General features: G+C 39.6%; 1 protein-coding gene across 1 annotated transcript; it reads right to left on the reverse strand.

Annotated features, from left to right (window-relative positions):
* Window positions 1-14,659: 14,659 nt before the first annotated feature.
* On the reverse strand, window positions 14,660-15,433 carry LOC138881695 (uncharacterized mitochondrial protein AtMg00810-like). The gene has a single exon (XM_070161945.1). The coding sequence runs from the start codon at window positions 15,431-15,433 to the stop codon at window positions 14,660-14,662; it is 774 nt and encodes a 257-aa protein (XP_070018046.1).
* Window positions 15,434-16,065: the final 632 nt, after the last annotated feature.

Here is a 16,065-nt window from a genome sequence, read left to right on the forward strand (position 1 = left end):
ATTCCAAATACTTCCAAAATCCTCTTTCGATCAAAAAGTCTATCAAACCTCGCCCGAATGACCTAAAGTTTTGCACACACATCACAAATGATACAACGGATTTACTCCAACTTCCGAAATTCCATTCCGACGCCTATATCAAAATCTCACCTATCACTCGGAAAATGCCCAAAATTCCAATTCGCAAATTTAAGCCTAAATCTACTTCGGACCTCCAAAACACATTCCGATCATGTTTCTAAGTTCCAAATCACCTCGCAAAGCTATCCGAATCATCGGAATTCACATCTAATTCCTTTTTTACTATTTAAAAGAATGTATGATTTCCTGTTCAAGGATGATGTTGTCAGCTGTCTTACGACCTTTTAGGAATCTACTTTGAGTTGGATTGATTAATTTTGGAAGGAGAGTTTGATTCTTTTAACAATAATTTTATAAATGATCTTGTATATGGTATTGCATAGGCCAATTGGTTTGTATTGGTGTATGGATTCAGGAAAGTTAGTCTTGGGGATGAGGATAATTTTTGTTTTATTTATTTCGGGGGAAATAGTAGATGTAAGGAAGGCTTGTTGGCAGGTGTATATTACTTCTTGCTTTGTTTTTGACCAAAATTTTTGGAAGAAAATGTGGTGCAGTTCATCCGGGCCCGAAAGTTTAAGAAATTTGGATGAGTTTACTGAATTTGTGATCTCTGAAGTGGATAAGGGTCTTTATAATGCTTGGATGTCATCATTTGCGAGAGAATTTAAGAAGGTATGAATAAATTTATTTTGGCAATGTGTTAATTGAGTAGTAAAAAGGTCTTGGTAGTAATTGAGGATTGTATCATGAATAGTGTGGATGTCTAAAGTCCAATTTTCTAGTGAATCATGGAGAATTAGGATTCTATTTTATCTACGTCTTTTTATTGTGGAGAGGTGGAAGTAGGATGTATTAGCATCTCCATCGTTAAGCCATTGGACGCGAGATTTTAATTTTCAGTATTCCTCTAGTATTCAGAGTAAGTTATTAAAATTCGTAATTAGTTGATTTTCAAGATTATAGTGGAAAGAGTTTTTGTTTCCTGGTTTCATATTTTGAAGTCCTTTCAGTCGGGCAATTATGATATTTTTTTTGTAAAAGATATTCCCAAAAGTGTGAATGTTCCAGTGATTAGCTAGGTCTATGAAGTTGTTTAGTCCCTTAGAATAGTCATTTTCGTCTAGCCAAGTGTTTGCTACAACATGTTGGAATTAAGGGTGTTGCAACCACATCGTTTCAAATTTGAAGGTTGGAGTAGATTTGGAGTAAAGTTTGGTTAAATTAAGAATTAGGGGGCAGTGATCAAAGTTAGTACGTGTTAGGTGCTTGACAGTTGAGTCTTGGAATAATTCTAGCCATTTAGTGTTACCATAGAATTTATCCAGTCTTTTCATGATGATAGTGTTTGGATGGTTTTTTTTGGTGATTAAAATTAGGTTTGTTGGTCCAGGTGTACCTAGGTCCTGAGAATCCTAGATCAATCATTTTAATATTATTAAGGTATTTGTTGAAAGTGGAGGATTTTTTTATATTAATAGGTGCTCCACCAAATTTTTCCTTAGAGGTGGAGACCTCTTTGAAGTCACCACATAGGAGCAATGCACAACTAAAATGTTCATGCACTGTTTGTAGATTGTTCAATAGTATTTTCGTATCGGTAAAATTATTGCTAGCATAAACTAATGATAGTAACCATGAAGGTGATTTATTTAATTTGACAGAGGTGTGTATCTCTTGACTTGTGATTGCTACTGTGTTTATAACCAATTCATGGGCGCGCCAGAGAATAACTATACCTTCTGATTGGCCTTGAGTTGCAACTTGGATTAAGTCTGTGTAGTTGAACTCCATGAGTAGCTCGCTGTGATCCGCCATTTTTGTTTTTGTGAGGCACATGATAGAGGGGTTGTTCCATGTGAGCAAGAACCTGAGATTCCGGCGGAATTCTTGATTATGAGCTCCTCAGCATTTCCATAGCATTATTTTCTTAAACCTTTATGTTGTGGGATGCTCTTTTCCGGAGCCAGTGATAAATCTAAGTGCATTAGCAAGTGGTGAGAATTGTAGAGGACTGTTGGTAATACGTTGTCTTGTAGGGTTGGGATCATAAGCATAACAATCTTGCCAATAGACACATGGACACTACCCACTCAATTTTGGACTTCGTTGAAATAATGTTTCTTGTTGATTGGATGACATCAGTCGCTTTTGGTCAACGAGGTTGAGGAAGTTTTCTAGAACCACTAGGTCAAGAGTTCAAGACTGATATGGTTCTTTTAATGGAGGTAGGATTGTGTATAATTTGGTAAATAACAAAATAAAAAATTTTGATATTTGGTATTCGATACGGTATTTGGTTTAATTTTAAAAAATAGATATTATATATGGTATTTAATATTTTAAAATGAATATATATATATATATATATATATATATATATCTGTGTGTGTGTGTGTGTGTGTGTAATTAATTATAACATAAATATAAAATTCTAATTTTTTCTTTCTTTTATTATCTAAGTTCATCAATTAACTCTAATTAAGTAACAAGATATTTATAATGATCAAATTTATTACTTTATATACAGTTTTCTCTCTCTGGTTGATATTTGTTAGTTTTGGACAAAACTTGTGATGACCCGAAAGGTCATCACTTATTTTTATTAGTCGACTCTGTGTTCCGAGTCCTTAAAAACCTCTTTTTGTCTCACTTTGATTTATGTACGCAGTCCGGGCGCGTTTTCCGGAAAGCTTTTTATGTGGAATCTAAGTGAAATAAGGAAAATGACCTTTAAAATTGATTAAAGTTGACTTTGGTACATATTCTTGGTAAACGGAACCGGACCCGTGATCTGGCGCTCTCGTAGGATCCGTAGTAAAATATGGGACTTGGGCGTATGCCCGAAGTCAAATTCCGAGGTCAAATAATTAAAGAAAATTATTTGATGAAAAATATAAAGGCTTTTAGAAGTGAATTAATGCAATTTCTTGATGGTATCGAGCTCGTATCTTGGTTTTGGAGCCTAGTACAAGTTTAAAATAATAATTTGGTTAAATATGTGAAATTTGGTAGGAATCGGAAGTGATTTTGTGTAAAATGGACCTATAGTTGAAAAAAACTGGAAAATTCAATGTTCTTGAGTAATTGTATGAATTTGAGATCAAATTCGTAGTTGTTGATGCTATTTTGATGTTTTGATCGCACAAGCAAGTCCGTATGATGTTTTTAGACTTGTATGCTTGATTAATTCGGAGTCCCGAGGGCTCGGGTGAGTTTTGGATAGGCCACAAAGTGAATTTAGACTTAGAATATAACTGTTGCAGGTTCGGAGAAAGTTGCAGGTCTCTGAACTAGGGCTCGTGGTCCACGGTGATTTCTCGCGACTACGGTGGGATTTTTCGCGGTTAGCGATGGGTAAGGCCATGTCTTCGCGGCCGTGTTGGATATTTTGTGGTCCACGGTGGAGCTTCGCGGCCGCGGTCCTTTTCATGTGGTCATTGGTGAGGGTCTGAGAGGGGTATATTTTTACGAGACTTTTCAGCCATTTCTCATTTTTCAAAATCCTAAAACATAAGAGGCGATTTTTCAAGACACTCTTTCTTCCACAAAACACAAGTAAGTGATTTTCAACTCATTTCTTTCACTCCTTAACATCTTTTTACAAGATTTCATCCTATAATCTAGGGTTTTCATGGTGGAATTGAGAATTTTGGGTAGAACTTAGAAATATCAAAATTTGGGGATTTAGACCTCAAATTGAGGTCGGATTCCAAAACTAATTGTATATCCGGGCTTAGGGGTGAATGAGTAATCGGATTTTGGTCCGAATTTCGGGTTTGGACCAAGCGGGCTCGGGGTCGATTTTTTATTTTTTGGGAAAAACACTAGAAAACCTATTTTTATGCATTAGAACTGGCTTATTTAGCATATATTAATGTTATAAAGTAAATTATGACTAGATACAAGTGAGTTGGTGGTGGAATCAAGAGGTAAAGCTGTAGTTGAAGCTTGATTGTGTTCGTGGAATTGAGGTAAGTGTTTGGTCTAACCTTAGCTTGAGGGAATATGTATTATGCCTTATTTGTTGTGTGATAATGTGGTGTACGACGTATAGGTGTGGTGACGAGTATCTATACGTTGGTGTCAAGCATGCCCGTGAGTCTTAAATTGTGATTGTTGTGTTTCTTAATAAGTACTACAATTGCCTAAATTGTTGATTATCCATACTGAGCAAAACTTATGATTATGTTCTTGGTATTTTTTTATTGTTGAGCATTGGCTCCAGTTGAGTTTCAATTGTGAAGTTAATTGTTGGTACACGTTTGGTTATAGTGATTCCCTTGCCGGGACATATTCATTCTTATTGTTGGTTCCCTTACCAGGATGTACTTATTCTTATTGTTGATTCCCTTGCCGGGATGTTATTGTTGGTATTGTTTTGGTGAGTAAAGAGAGATAAAGCACGAAGGGTGATGCCGTGCACATTCATACTTATGCATATGGTGAGGAAATAGTGTAAAGCACGAAGGGTGATACCGTGCATGATATTGTGAAATAGTGTTAATGCACGAAGGGTGATGTCGTGCCATATTATTGGGAGTAAAAGCACGAAGGGTGATGCCATGCCATTTCTTTGATTTATGTGGTGAGGATGAGAGTAAAAGAACGAAGGGTGATATCGTGCACTTATTACCTGTTTGATATGATTTCTTGTTGTTTACGGTTCCAATACCTTAATTGCTTTATTCTTTTGTTACAGTGATTCTTTATGTTGGTATTTTCCCCATAGCATGTTACCCATCCTCCGTTACTTTTGAATTACTTCTATTACTGTTTTTCTGCTAGATATTGTTTAATTGTAGGTTATTTATTTGTTGTATCCTAGACTCATCACTACTTCGCTGAGGTTAGGCTCGACACTTACTCAGTACATGGGGTCGGTTGTACTAATGCTACACTCTGCACTCTTTTGTGCATATCCCGATACTGGAGCATATGGACCTTAGCTAGAGGTTGCTTCCTTCAGTCCATCGGGAGACCCGAGGTAGTCCTGCAGGCGTCCTCTTCCTATCTAGTTTATTTCTGTTCTTTACTATTCCAGAGACATACATGTATTTATTTTGTTCAGACCCTGTTTGTAGTATTCTTATATAGTCCATCAGGTGACACCAGTTCTGGGTGGTTTATGTTTATGGATTCGTATCGGTATTAGCTTAATCGTTAAATTTCATTCTTCTATTTATTTATTTCCACTGTTTATAATGTGTTAATTTGCAATTGTTAAGAGGTTAAAAATGAAAAGGGTAAATTAATCGGAATAGTGGCTTGCCTAGCTTTCACTATTAGGCGCCATCACGACTCCTGAGGGTGGAAAATCCGGGTAGTGACAAGTTGGTATTAGAGCTCTAAATTGCTTAGGTCTCACAATTCACAGACAAGCTTAGTAGAGTCTGAGGGATCGGTACAGAGACATCTGTGCTTATCCCATAGAGGCTACAGACTTAGGAACAATTTCACTTCTATTCTTCTCTGTCATGCAATTTGGTTTCTCAATGCTAATTGAACTCCTACTCTGTTCCTTCGCAGATGGCAAGAACACATGCTTCTTCATCCGCTAATCAGCAGCCCGAGCCCCCAGCAGCAGGTTCCACGAGGGGTAGAGGACGAGGCCGAGGCAAGGGCAGAGCTCAGCCCAGAGCAGCAGCACCAGTGGCAGAGCCTCAGGTTGAGTTTGATGATGAGGTTCCGACCCAGACAGTTCCGGTGGGCCCAGCTCATGTCCCAAAGGGGTTCATTGCTACCCAATACTCTAGGATGCTCTGGTCCATCTGGTGGGCCTTATGGAGAGTGTTACTCAGGCAGGCTTACTTCCTATAGCACCAGCCGTCTCTCAGGCTATGGGAGGAGCACAGACTCGTACTACCCACACTTCGGAGTAGATGGATCCCCAATATTAGACTCCAGCAGCTCATCCAGTTGGAGCAGTTCAGCTGAGTGTAGTAGCTCAGGCCGATAATGGGGCAGCTATATCTACCGATGCTTTTTGAAGGTTGGACAGGTTCACCAAGTTGTTCACTACTGCTTATGGTGGTACATCTTCAGAGGATACCCAGGATTACTTAGACAGTTGTCATGAGGTTCTTCGGAACATGGGGATAGTGGAGACCAATGGGGTCGACTTTGCTGCTTTCCATCTATCAGGTTCCGCCAAGGCTTGGTGGAGGGATTATTGTTTGTCTAGGCCAGTTGGGTTGCCTGCTTTGACTTGGGATCAGTTCTCTCAGCTATTTGTAGAAAATTTTCTTCCTATCACTCAGAGGGAGGACTATCGGAGGTAATTTGAGCGTCTCCAGTAGGGTTCTATGGCCGTCAGTCAGTACAAGACCAGATTCATTGCTTTGGCCCATCATACTCTTATCATACTTCCCATCGAGAGAGAAAGAGGGTGAGGAGGTTCACTAAAGAACTCGCTCAGACGATTCGATTACAGATGGCTAAGGAGACTAGGAGTGAGATTTCTTTTTAGGATGTGGCCAATGTGGCTAGGAGAGTTGAGATAGTTTTATTGCAGGGGAGTGGTCAGGGGTCTAACAAAAGGCCCTGTCATTCAGGAAGGTTCAGTGGTGCCTCATTTGGAGGCAGGGATTCTTTCGTTAGGGGCCATTCTCCAAGGTCGTTTCATTCAGCACTTCAAACTTCTCAGGGTGCTCCAAGTGGCCGTAGTTCTTATGTGTAGTATTCTGATCAGCAATCCTACCATGCACCATCAGCTCCAATCAGTGCACCCCCATTCTAGAGTTATCATGGTGGTTACTCAGGCCGTTAGGGTCAATTTCAGGGTCAACAGCCTCAGCAGCCAAAGTCTTGTTATACATGTGGTGATCTGGGACATATTGCTAGGTATTGCCCTCGAGCCTTGAGTAGCTCTCAACATTAGGGTTCTTGTGCTATGGTTTCAGTACCAGGTGTTCCACCACCCGCTCATCCAGCTAGAGGTAGGGGTCAAGGTATTAGAGGTGGAGGCCAGGCCGTTAGAGGTGGAGGTCAGGTAGCTAGAGGCGGAGGCTAGCTAATAGGAGGCTGCCCTCAGGATGTAGTTCAAAGCAAAGCCCTAAGATTGATTTGATTCCTCCCATTTAGTCGGTCTTAGAGCTGGTAGATCAGATTGAATGAGCGTAGTGGGACATGACAGCAGTTGGGGAGAAGGAAAAGCTATTTGATATCAATCCAATGAACAGACAAAGGCTTGGACGAACGATCAGGAAGAGAGAACGACTATACTTTCTGAGTTAGAACATTAGGAACCTTACACCCAAGAAAGCAACCAAAACAGTAGAGAAGATCAGAGATGGATTTAGCGAGAAATTTAGCTCGCATATTGGTTTTAAACTCCTACGGGTGACTTTTTGTCTTACGACACGACATTGTAATTGATCGAGTGCGCTTTCTTTCTCCTGCTCCCACTTCGGGAAGGGAAGTGCTAAAGGGCGGGCATGCTCGATTGAAAGGGAGTGGTGGGGCCCAGCCCCGATGTTATGCTATTCCAGCCAGACCTAAGGCTGAGGCCTCCAATGAAGTTATCACATGTACGGTTTCAGTTTGCAGTAGGGATGCTTTAGTTCTATTTGATCCAGGGTCCACGCATTATTATGTATCATCTTATTTTTCCCCTTATATGGTTGTGCCATGTGATTCTTTGAGTGCTCTTGTATATGTGTCCCTCTATGGATTTTGTGCATGTTGTTCGTGAGTTTCTTAAGGTATTTCCTTCAGACCTACCGAGCATGCCACCCGACAGGGATATTAACTTCTACATTGATTTGGCTCCGGGCACTCAGCCCATTTCTATTCCACCGTATCGCATGGCTCCGCATAAGTTGAAAAAAATTAAAAGAATAGTTACAAGACTTGCTTGATAAAGGCTTTATTAGACCTAGTGTCTCGCCTTGGGGTGCGCCAGTGTTGTTTATCAAGAAGAAGGACAGATCGATGAGGATGTATATAGATTATCGGTAGTTGAACAAGGTCACAATCAAGAACAAGTATCCATTGCCGAGGATTGATGATTTGTTTGATCAGCTTCAGGGTGCCAGGGTATTTTCGAAGATTGATTTGAGATCTGGCTACCATCAGTTAAGGATTAGGGCATTCGATGTCCCTAAGACAACTTTTCGCACTCGGTACAGGCATTATGTGTTCTTGGTGATGTCATTCGGGTTGACAAATGCCCCAGCAACTTTCATGGATTCGATGAATCAAGTGTTTAAGCCTTATTTTGATTCCTTTATGATTGTCTTCAATGATGATATTCTGATTTATTCCCGCATTTGGGAGGATCACGGGCAGCATCTTCAAGTCATTCTTCAGACTCTGAGGGATAGCCAGTTGTATGCTAAGTTTTCGAAGTGTAAGTTTTGGTTGAGTCCGGTTGCATTCTTGGGTCATGTTGTATTAGCAGAGGGTATTCATGTGGATCCTAAGAAGATTGCGGCAGTCAAGGACTGTCCTAGACCCACGTCAGCTACAGAGATCCGGAGTTTCTTGGGTTTGGCAGGCTATTATCGTCAGTTTGTAGAGGGGTTTTCATCTATTGCAGCCCCGATGACAAGGTTGACCCAGAAGCATGCCTAGTTCAGGTAGTCGGAGGAGTGTGAGGCGAGCTTTCAGAAGATCAAGATAGCTTTGACTATGGCACCGGTGTTGGTATTGCCTACAGGTTCAGGGCCGTATATAGTATATTGTGATGCATCTTATATTGGACTTGGTGCGGTGTTGATGCAGAATGGCAAGGTTATTACATATGCTTCGCGATAGTTGAAGATCTACAAGAACAATTATCTAGTTCATGATTTGGAGTTAGCAGCCATTGTTCACGCGCTGACGATTTGGAGGCATTATTTGTACAGTGTGTCATGTGAGGTATTCATGGATCACAAGAGTGTGCAATACTTGTTCAAGCAAAAGGATCTAAATTTGAGGCAGAGGAGGTGGTTAGAGCTGTTGAAAGACTATGATATCACTATTATGTACCATCCAGGGAAGGCCAATATGGTGGTCGATGCTTTGAGTAGGAAGTCTGCCAGTATGGGCAGCCTTGCGTATATTCCGGCCAGTGAGAGGCCGCTTGCTTTGGATGTTCAGGCTTTAGCCGATAAGTTCCCGATACTCTATTCATCCGGGCATCCCTAAGATGTATCAGGATTTGCGGCAGCATTATTGGTGGAGGAGGATGAAGAAGGATATGTTGCGTATGTATCTCGGTGTTTGAATTGTCAGTAGGTAAAGTACGAGCATTAGAGACCTGGTAGTTTGTTTCAGAAGATTGAGATTCCTAAGTGGAAGTGGGAGTGGATCACTATGGACTTCGTTGTTGGGCTCTCATAGACTCAAGGAAGTTCAACGCAGTGTAGGTTATTGTTGATAGGTTGACCAAGTCAGCGTATTTCATTCCTGTGGCGGTTTCCTATTCTTCTTAGTGATTGGCAGAGATCTATATCCGAGAGATTGTTTGTCTTCATGGTGTGCCCGTGTCTATCATTTCTGATTGAGGTACACAGTTTACCTCACATTTTTGGAGGTCAGTTTAGCATGAGTTAGGCACATGGGTTGAGTTGAGCACAACATTTCATCCTCAAACGGATGGGCAGTCCGAGCGTACTATTCAGATTTTGGAGGATATGATTCGAGCTTGTGTTATTGACTTTGGAGGCTCGTGGGATTAGTTCTTGCCTCTAGCGGAGATTTTCTACAACAATAGTTACCAGTCGAGCATCCTGATGGCTCCTTATAAGGCTTTATATGGTAGACGGTGTCGGTCGCCAATTGGGTGGTTTGAACCGGGAGAGGCTCAGTTGTTGGGTACAGATCTAGTACATGATGCCTTGGACAAGGTTAAGATCATTTAGGATAGGATTCGTACAGCTCAGTCCAGGCAGAAGAGTTATGCTGACTATATGGTTTGTAATATGGCATTCATGGTCGGCGAACGGGTGTTTCTTCGGGTGTCGCCTATGAAGGGCAGATGAGATTTGGAAAGAAGGGCAAGCTAAGCCCTAGATTCATTGGTCCTTTTGAGATTCTTGATCAAGTGGGAGAGGTGGCTTACAGACTTGCGTTGCCACCAAGTTTATCAGCCGTGTATCCAGTGTTTCATGTGTCCATGCTTTGGAAGCACCACGGCGATCCATCCCACATTTTAGACTTCAGCACTGTCCAATTGGACAAGGACTTGTCCTATGAGGAGGAGCTGGTAGTCATTCTAGACCGGTAGGTTCATCAGTTGAGGTCGAAGAGTTTTCCTTCGGTTCATGTTCAGTGGAGGGGTCAGCCTGTTGAGGCAGCAACCTGGGAGTTCGAGTCCGATACGCGGAGCCATTATCCACATCTTTTCCCTGACTCAGGTACTTCTTTTCTATGTCCGTTCGAGGACGAACGATTATTTTAGAGGTGGAGAATGTGATGACCCGAAAGGTCATCACTTGTTTTTACAAGTCGATTCTGTGTTCCGAGGCCTTAAAAACCTCTTTTTGTCTCACCTCAATTTGCATGCGCAGTTCGGGCACATTTTTCGGAAAGCGTTTTATGTGGAATCTAAGTGAAATAAGGAAAATAGCCTTTAAAATTGATTAAAGTTGACTTTGGTCAACATTCTTGGTAAACGGACCCGGACTCGTGATTCACCAGTCTCGTAGGGTCCGTAGTAAAATATGAGACTTGGGCGTATGTCCGGAATTGAATTCCAAGGTCCCAAGCCCGAGAAAAGAATTTTTAAAGAAAATTATTTGCTGGAAAATATAAAGGCTTTTAGAAGTGAATTAATGCAATTTCTTGATGGTATCGGGCCCGTATCTTGGTTTCAGAGCCTGGTACAAGTTTAAAATAATAATTTGGTTGAATCTGTGGAATTTGGTAGGAATCGGAAGTGGTTTGGTGTAAAACGGACCTATAGTTGGGAGAAAGTGGAAAATTCAATGTTCTTGAGTAATTGTATGAATTTGAGATCGGATTCGTAGTTGTTGATCTTATTTTGATGATTTGACCGCACGAGCAAGTCTGTATGATGTTTTTAGACTTGCATGCATGATTAGTTCGGAGCCCCGAGGGCTCGAGTGAGTTTTGGATAGGCCATAGATTGAATTTAGACTTAGAACATAACTGTTGCAGGTTCGGAGAAAGTTGCAGGTCTATGAACTAGGGATCATGGTCCGCGGTGATTTCTCGCAACCATGGTGGGGTGTTCGCGACCGCGTTGGGGTTTTTCATAGTCAGCGATGGTCAAGGCCATTTTTTCGCGGCAGCACTCGATATTTCGCGGTCCGCGGAGGAGCTTCGCGGCCGCGGTCCTTTTTATGTAGTCAGTAGTGAGGGCCTGAGAGGGGTATATTTAAACAAGAATTTTCAGCCATTTCTCATTTTTCAAAACCCTAAAACATAAGAGGTGATTTTTCAAAACACTCTTTCTTCCCCAAAACACAAGTAAATGATTTTCAACTCATTTCTTTCACTCCTTAACTTCTTTTTACAAGATTTCATCCTAGAATATAGGGTTTTCATGGTGGAATTGGGAATTTAGAGTAGAACATAGGAATATTGAAATTTGGGGATGTAGACCTCAAATTGAGGTCGGATTCCAAAACCAATTATATATCCCGGCTCGGGGGTGAATGGGTAATTGTGTTTTGGTCTGAATTTCGGGTATAGACCAAGTGAGCCCAGTGTCGATTTTTGATTTTTTGGGGAAAATACTAGAAGACCTATTTTGATGCATTAGAACTGGCTTATTTAGCATTTATTAATGTTATTAAGTAAATTGTGACTCGATACAAGCGAGTTGGTGGTGGAATTAAGAGGTAAAGTGGTAGTTGAGGCTTAATTGTGTTCGTGGCATTGTTGTAAGTGTTTGGTCTAACCTTAGCTTGAGGGAATAGGTATTGTGCCTTATTTGCTATGTGATTGTGTAGTGTACGACGTATAGGTGCGGTGACGAGTATCTATACGTTGGTTTCAAGCATGCTTGTGAATCTTAAATTTTGGTAATTGTGTTTCTTAATAAGTACTACAATTGCCTAAATTGTTGATTATCCATGTTGAGCAAGACTTATGATTATGTTCTTGGTATTTGTTTATTGTTGAGCATTGACTCCAGTTGAGGTTCAATTGTGAAGTTAATTGTTGGTACAAGTTTGGTTATAGTTGATTCCCTTGCCGGGACGTATTCACTCTTATTGTTGGTTCCCTTGCCGGGATGTACTTATTCTTATTGTTGATTCCCTTGCCGGGATATTGTTGTTGCTATTGTTTGGGTTGAGGAAAGAGAGATAAAGCACGATGGGCGATGTCGTGCAATTATTGACTGTTTGATATGATTTCTTGTTGTTTACGGTTCCAACACCTAAATTGCTTTATTCCTTTGTTACGGTGATTCTTTATGTTAGTATTTGTCCCACAACATGTTACCCCTCCCCCGTTATTTTTGAATTACTACTATTCATGTTTTACTGCTAGATATTGTTTAATTGCAGGTTATTTGTTTGTTGTGTCCTAGCCTTGTCACTACTTCGCCGAGGTTAGGCTCGACACTTACTCAGTACATGGGGTCGGTTGTACTGATGCTACACTCTACACTCTGTTGTACAGATCCCGGTACTGGAGCATACGGACCTTAGCTAGAGGTTGCTGCCTTCAGTCTAACAGAAGACCCTAGGTAGTCCTACAGGCGTCCGTAGGTCTTGGCATCCCCTTCCTATCTAGTTTCTTTCTGTTCTTTACTATTCCAGAGACAGATTTATTTCGTTCAGACCATGTTTATAGTATTCTTATATAGTTCGTGAGATTGTGACACCAGTTTTGGGTGGTTTATGTTTATGGATTCGTATTGGTATTAGCTTAATCGTTAAATTTCATTCTTCCATTTATTTATTTATGTTGTTTATAATATGTTAACTTGCAATTGTTAAGAGGTTAAAAATGAAAAGGGTAAATTAATCGGAATAGTGGCTTGCCTAGCTTTCACTAGTAGGCACCATCACGACTCCCGAGGGTGGGAAATCTGGGTCGTGACAAAACTTTTGTCAACAAACCTTTATAGTTTTGTACTTTTGAGTACTTTAATTATGAATATTACATTCTATGACTCTACACACTAGTTAGTATTCAAACCGAATAAACCGAAGTTACCGAACTGAATAAATCGAAACCGAAATGAGAAAAACCAAATCATACCAAATTTAATTAGGTACGGTATTGGTATAGCATTTTAAGAAATCGAATACCGAAAATAAAGAACCGAAATATCTAAATATCGTACTATACTGACCGACGAACACCCCTAAACGAAGGAGAAAAATGAGGTATTCTAAGGTACCTCTTTTTATCAAATTTTTCCTCTAAAAGTATTTTGGAGTGCCTCAACAGTTAGATGATGAAACTTTGATCATTAAAATTAACAGTTGTTAAGATTATTAGCTCCCGTTTTCCCATAGATTTTGACTTCATTTTTTTAAAAAAAAATTAAAAAATATTATTTGTTTATGAAATATGATCATTTTTTGGAGGAAAAAACTTCAAAAACTTCAAAGTTCCCTAAAACTTGTTTAGGGCAATTTTTGGATGAATTTTTTTCTTCCACTCACAAAACTTCAACTTTTCTTCAAATAAAATACATTTTTCAGAACAACTTCAAAAACTCTTTTCTCAAGTTTCAATCAAATCTATGTCCAAACGCTAGCTTAAAAACCAAACTAAAATCATATATACACAAAAGGTGTGCAAAAGGTACCGATGTCAACTTAGATGATTACATATAAGATTTACCAACATGCACAAGCATTTTTATGCTGGGAAAATAATAATAATAATAATAATAATAATAATAATCCCGCCCAGGAATAATATCCACGATAAATAACAATAGCACAAGAGAATAACAAAGACACCAAAATTTTAATGGGGTAAAATACCATATCCGAGTGGAGTAATATTACCACTATAATATTACAACTTAGTAGTATTAAGAGACTACTACAACTTCAAAAAAATAACACTATTAATTTAAATACCTCACAATAATATTACTCGCACTCACTATTTATCTCACAGACTACAATCTGTGGATTACTCTCTCTAGCTTCTGTTACTTCCCTCTACTTTTTGGTGTATTTGAAGAAGTGAGAAAGCTCATCCTTTTATAGGAGAAAATAACCTTGGTCTCCAAGTGTGCTACATGAGAATTTTAATTCTCCTCCACATCTTTGCATACTTTGGCTCTAAGTAAAATCTTCCGCCAAGCTTCTCTGCCAAAGTAAATTCACAAGCAAAATAGGCACAAGGCTATTGCCAACTATTGCCAAGCAATGGGATGGACCCCACAATCTCTCCCTTAATTTTGATTTTTCTTTTCATTCCAAGTCTTGATCTCAATCTCTGAAAATCTTCAAACTTGAGAGGCTTTGTAAATATATCCGCACCTTGATCATGAGACTTAACATATTTGAGCTCGACTACCTTCTTGGCAATGCATTATCTGATAAAGTGATACCGTGTATCTATATGCTTGCTTCGATCATGATACACTGGATTCTTCGCGAGTGCTTGTGCGGATTTGTTGTCAATACAAAATCTCTGTAGCTTCAATCTGTTATAAATTGAGCTCCTTCAATAATCCTCTCAGCCATATAGCATGAGATGTACAAGATGTTGCTGCTACATATTCAACTTCACAAGTCGAGAGAGTGACAATTGATTGTTTCTTTGAACTCCAAGAAATAACAATATCACCCCAAGAAAAAAACAAAGCCAGTTGTGTTTTTTTATCATCAATTCCACCTGCATAATTACTATCACAAAACCTCATAAGGTTGAAATCACTAGAAGAAAAGTAAAATAGCCCAAAATCAATCGTACCTTTTAGGTAACGAAGAATTCTTCTAGCGACCTTCAAGTGAGTGGAGTTAGGACCTTCCATGAAGTGACTTACTACTCTAACTGCAAAGAGGATATCTCGCCTGGTAAAAGTCAAGTACCTCAAACTTCCCATAAGACATTTAAAAAATACGGGATTCACTTTTTCTCCTTCATCAAACTTGGACAATTTTGTCCCACTCTCCATCGGTGTGTTCACAGGGTTGTAATCGAGCATGTTGAACTTCTTCAATATCTCTTTTGTATAGCTTTCTTGAGAGATAAAAATTTCATCCTCCATCTTCTTCACTTCTAGGCCCAAGTAGTAATACATGAGCCCTACGTTTGTCATCTCGAACGCATGTGTTATATCTTTCTTAAAAGCTTCAAACAAACTTGGGTTATCATCCGTAAAAATAGAATCATCAACATAAATACAAACTAGCAACATATCTCCATTATTATGAACTTTAAGGTAAAAAGCATATTCAAGGAGGCAACGAGTAACCATTGCCTTGAAAATACTTGTCGATGCAACTATTCCATGGTCATGGGGCTTGCTTTAATCCATATAAAGCTTTCTTCAACCGCAACACTTTATCTTTGTGATTTTTGACCATGAAGCTCAATGGTTGTTCATTATGCACTTCTTCTTCAAGATAGCCATTCAAAAAGGAAGACTTGACGTCTAATTTATGGATCTTCCACTTCATTTATGCTGCCAAAGAGATAAGCAAATGAATCGTCTCCATGGGGGAAACAAGTGTATAGACTTCTTCATAGCCAATGCCTTACCTTTGCTTGTAGCCTTTATCCACAAGTCATGCTTTGTATCTCTCCACATCTCAATCAACATTCTTCTTTGTCTTGTATAACCATTTTACTCCAATTGCTCGATGACCCTTGGGAAGAGTTGTTAACTCTCAAATGTTCTTCTTCTCTATTGAATTGATCTCCTCCTCTATGGCTTGTCTCCACTTTTTGTCTGTAACAGCTTCATGAAAGTTCATTGGTTCAGTATCAGCAAAGAGACAACATAAAAAATCAAAATTAGTAACTTTTTCTGCGTTCTCATAGAGCTCTTGAATACTCTTCGTCCTTTGCGGCTGTTCATTTGAACTTTCTTGAGAAGAAGGAGATGCA

Source organism: Nicotiana sylvestris, chromosome 11 (assembly GCF_000393655.2).
Source record: "Nicotiana sylvestris chromosome 11, ASM39365v2, whole genome shotgun sequence".
Classification (NCBI taxonomy): Eukaryota; Viridiplantae; Streptophyta; class Magnoliopsida; order Solanales; family Solanaceae; genus Nicotiana; species Nicotiana sylvestris.

Excerpts from the sequence above, each read along its gene's own strand:
- LOC138881695 (XM_070161945.1), bottom strand. The coding sequence starts at position 15,433 with ATGGTTACTCGTTGCCTCCTTGAATATGCTTTTTACCTTAAAGTTCAT.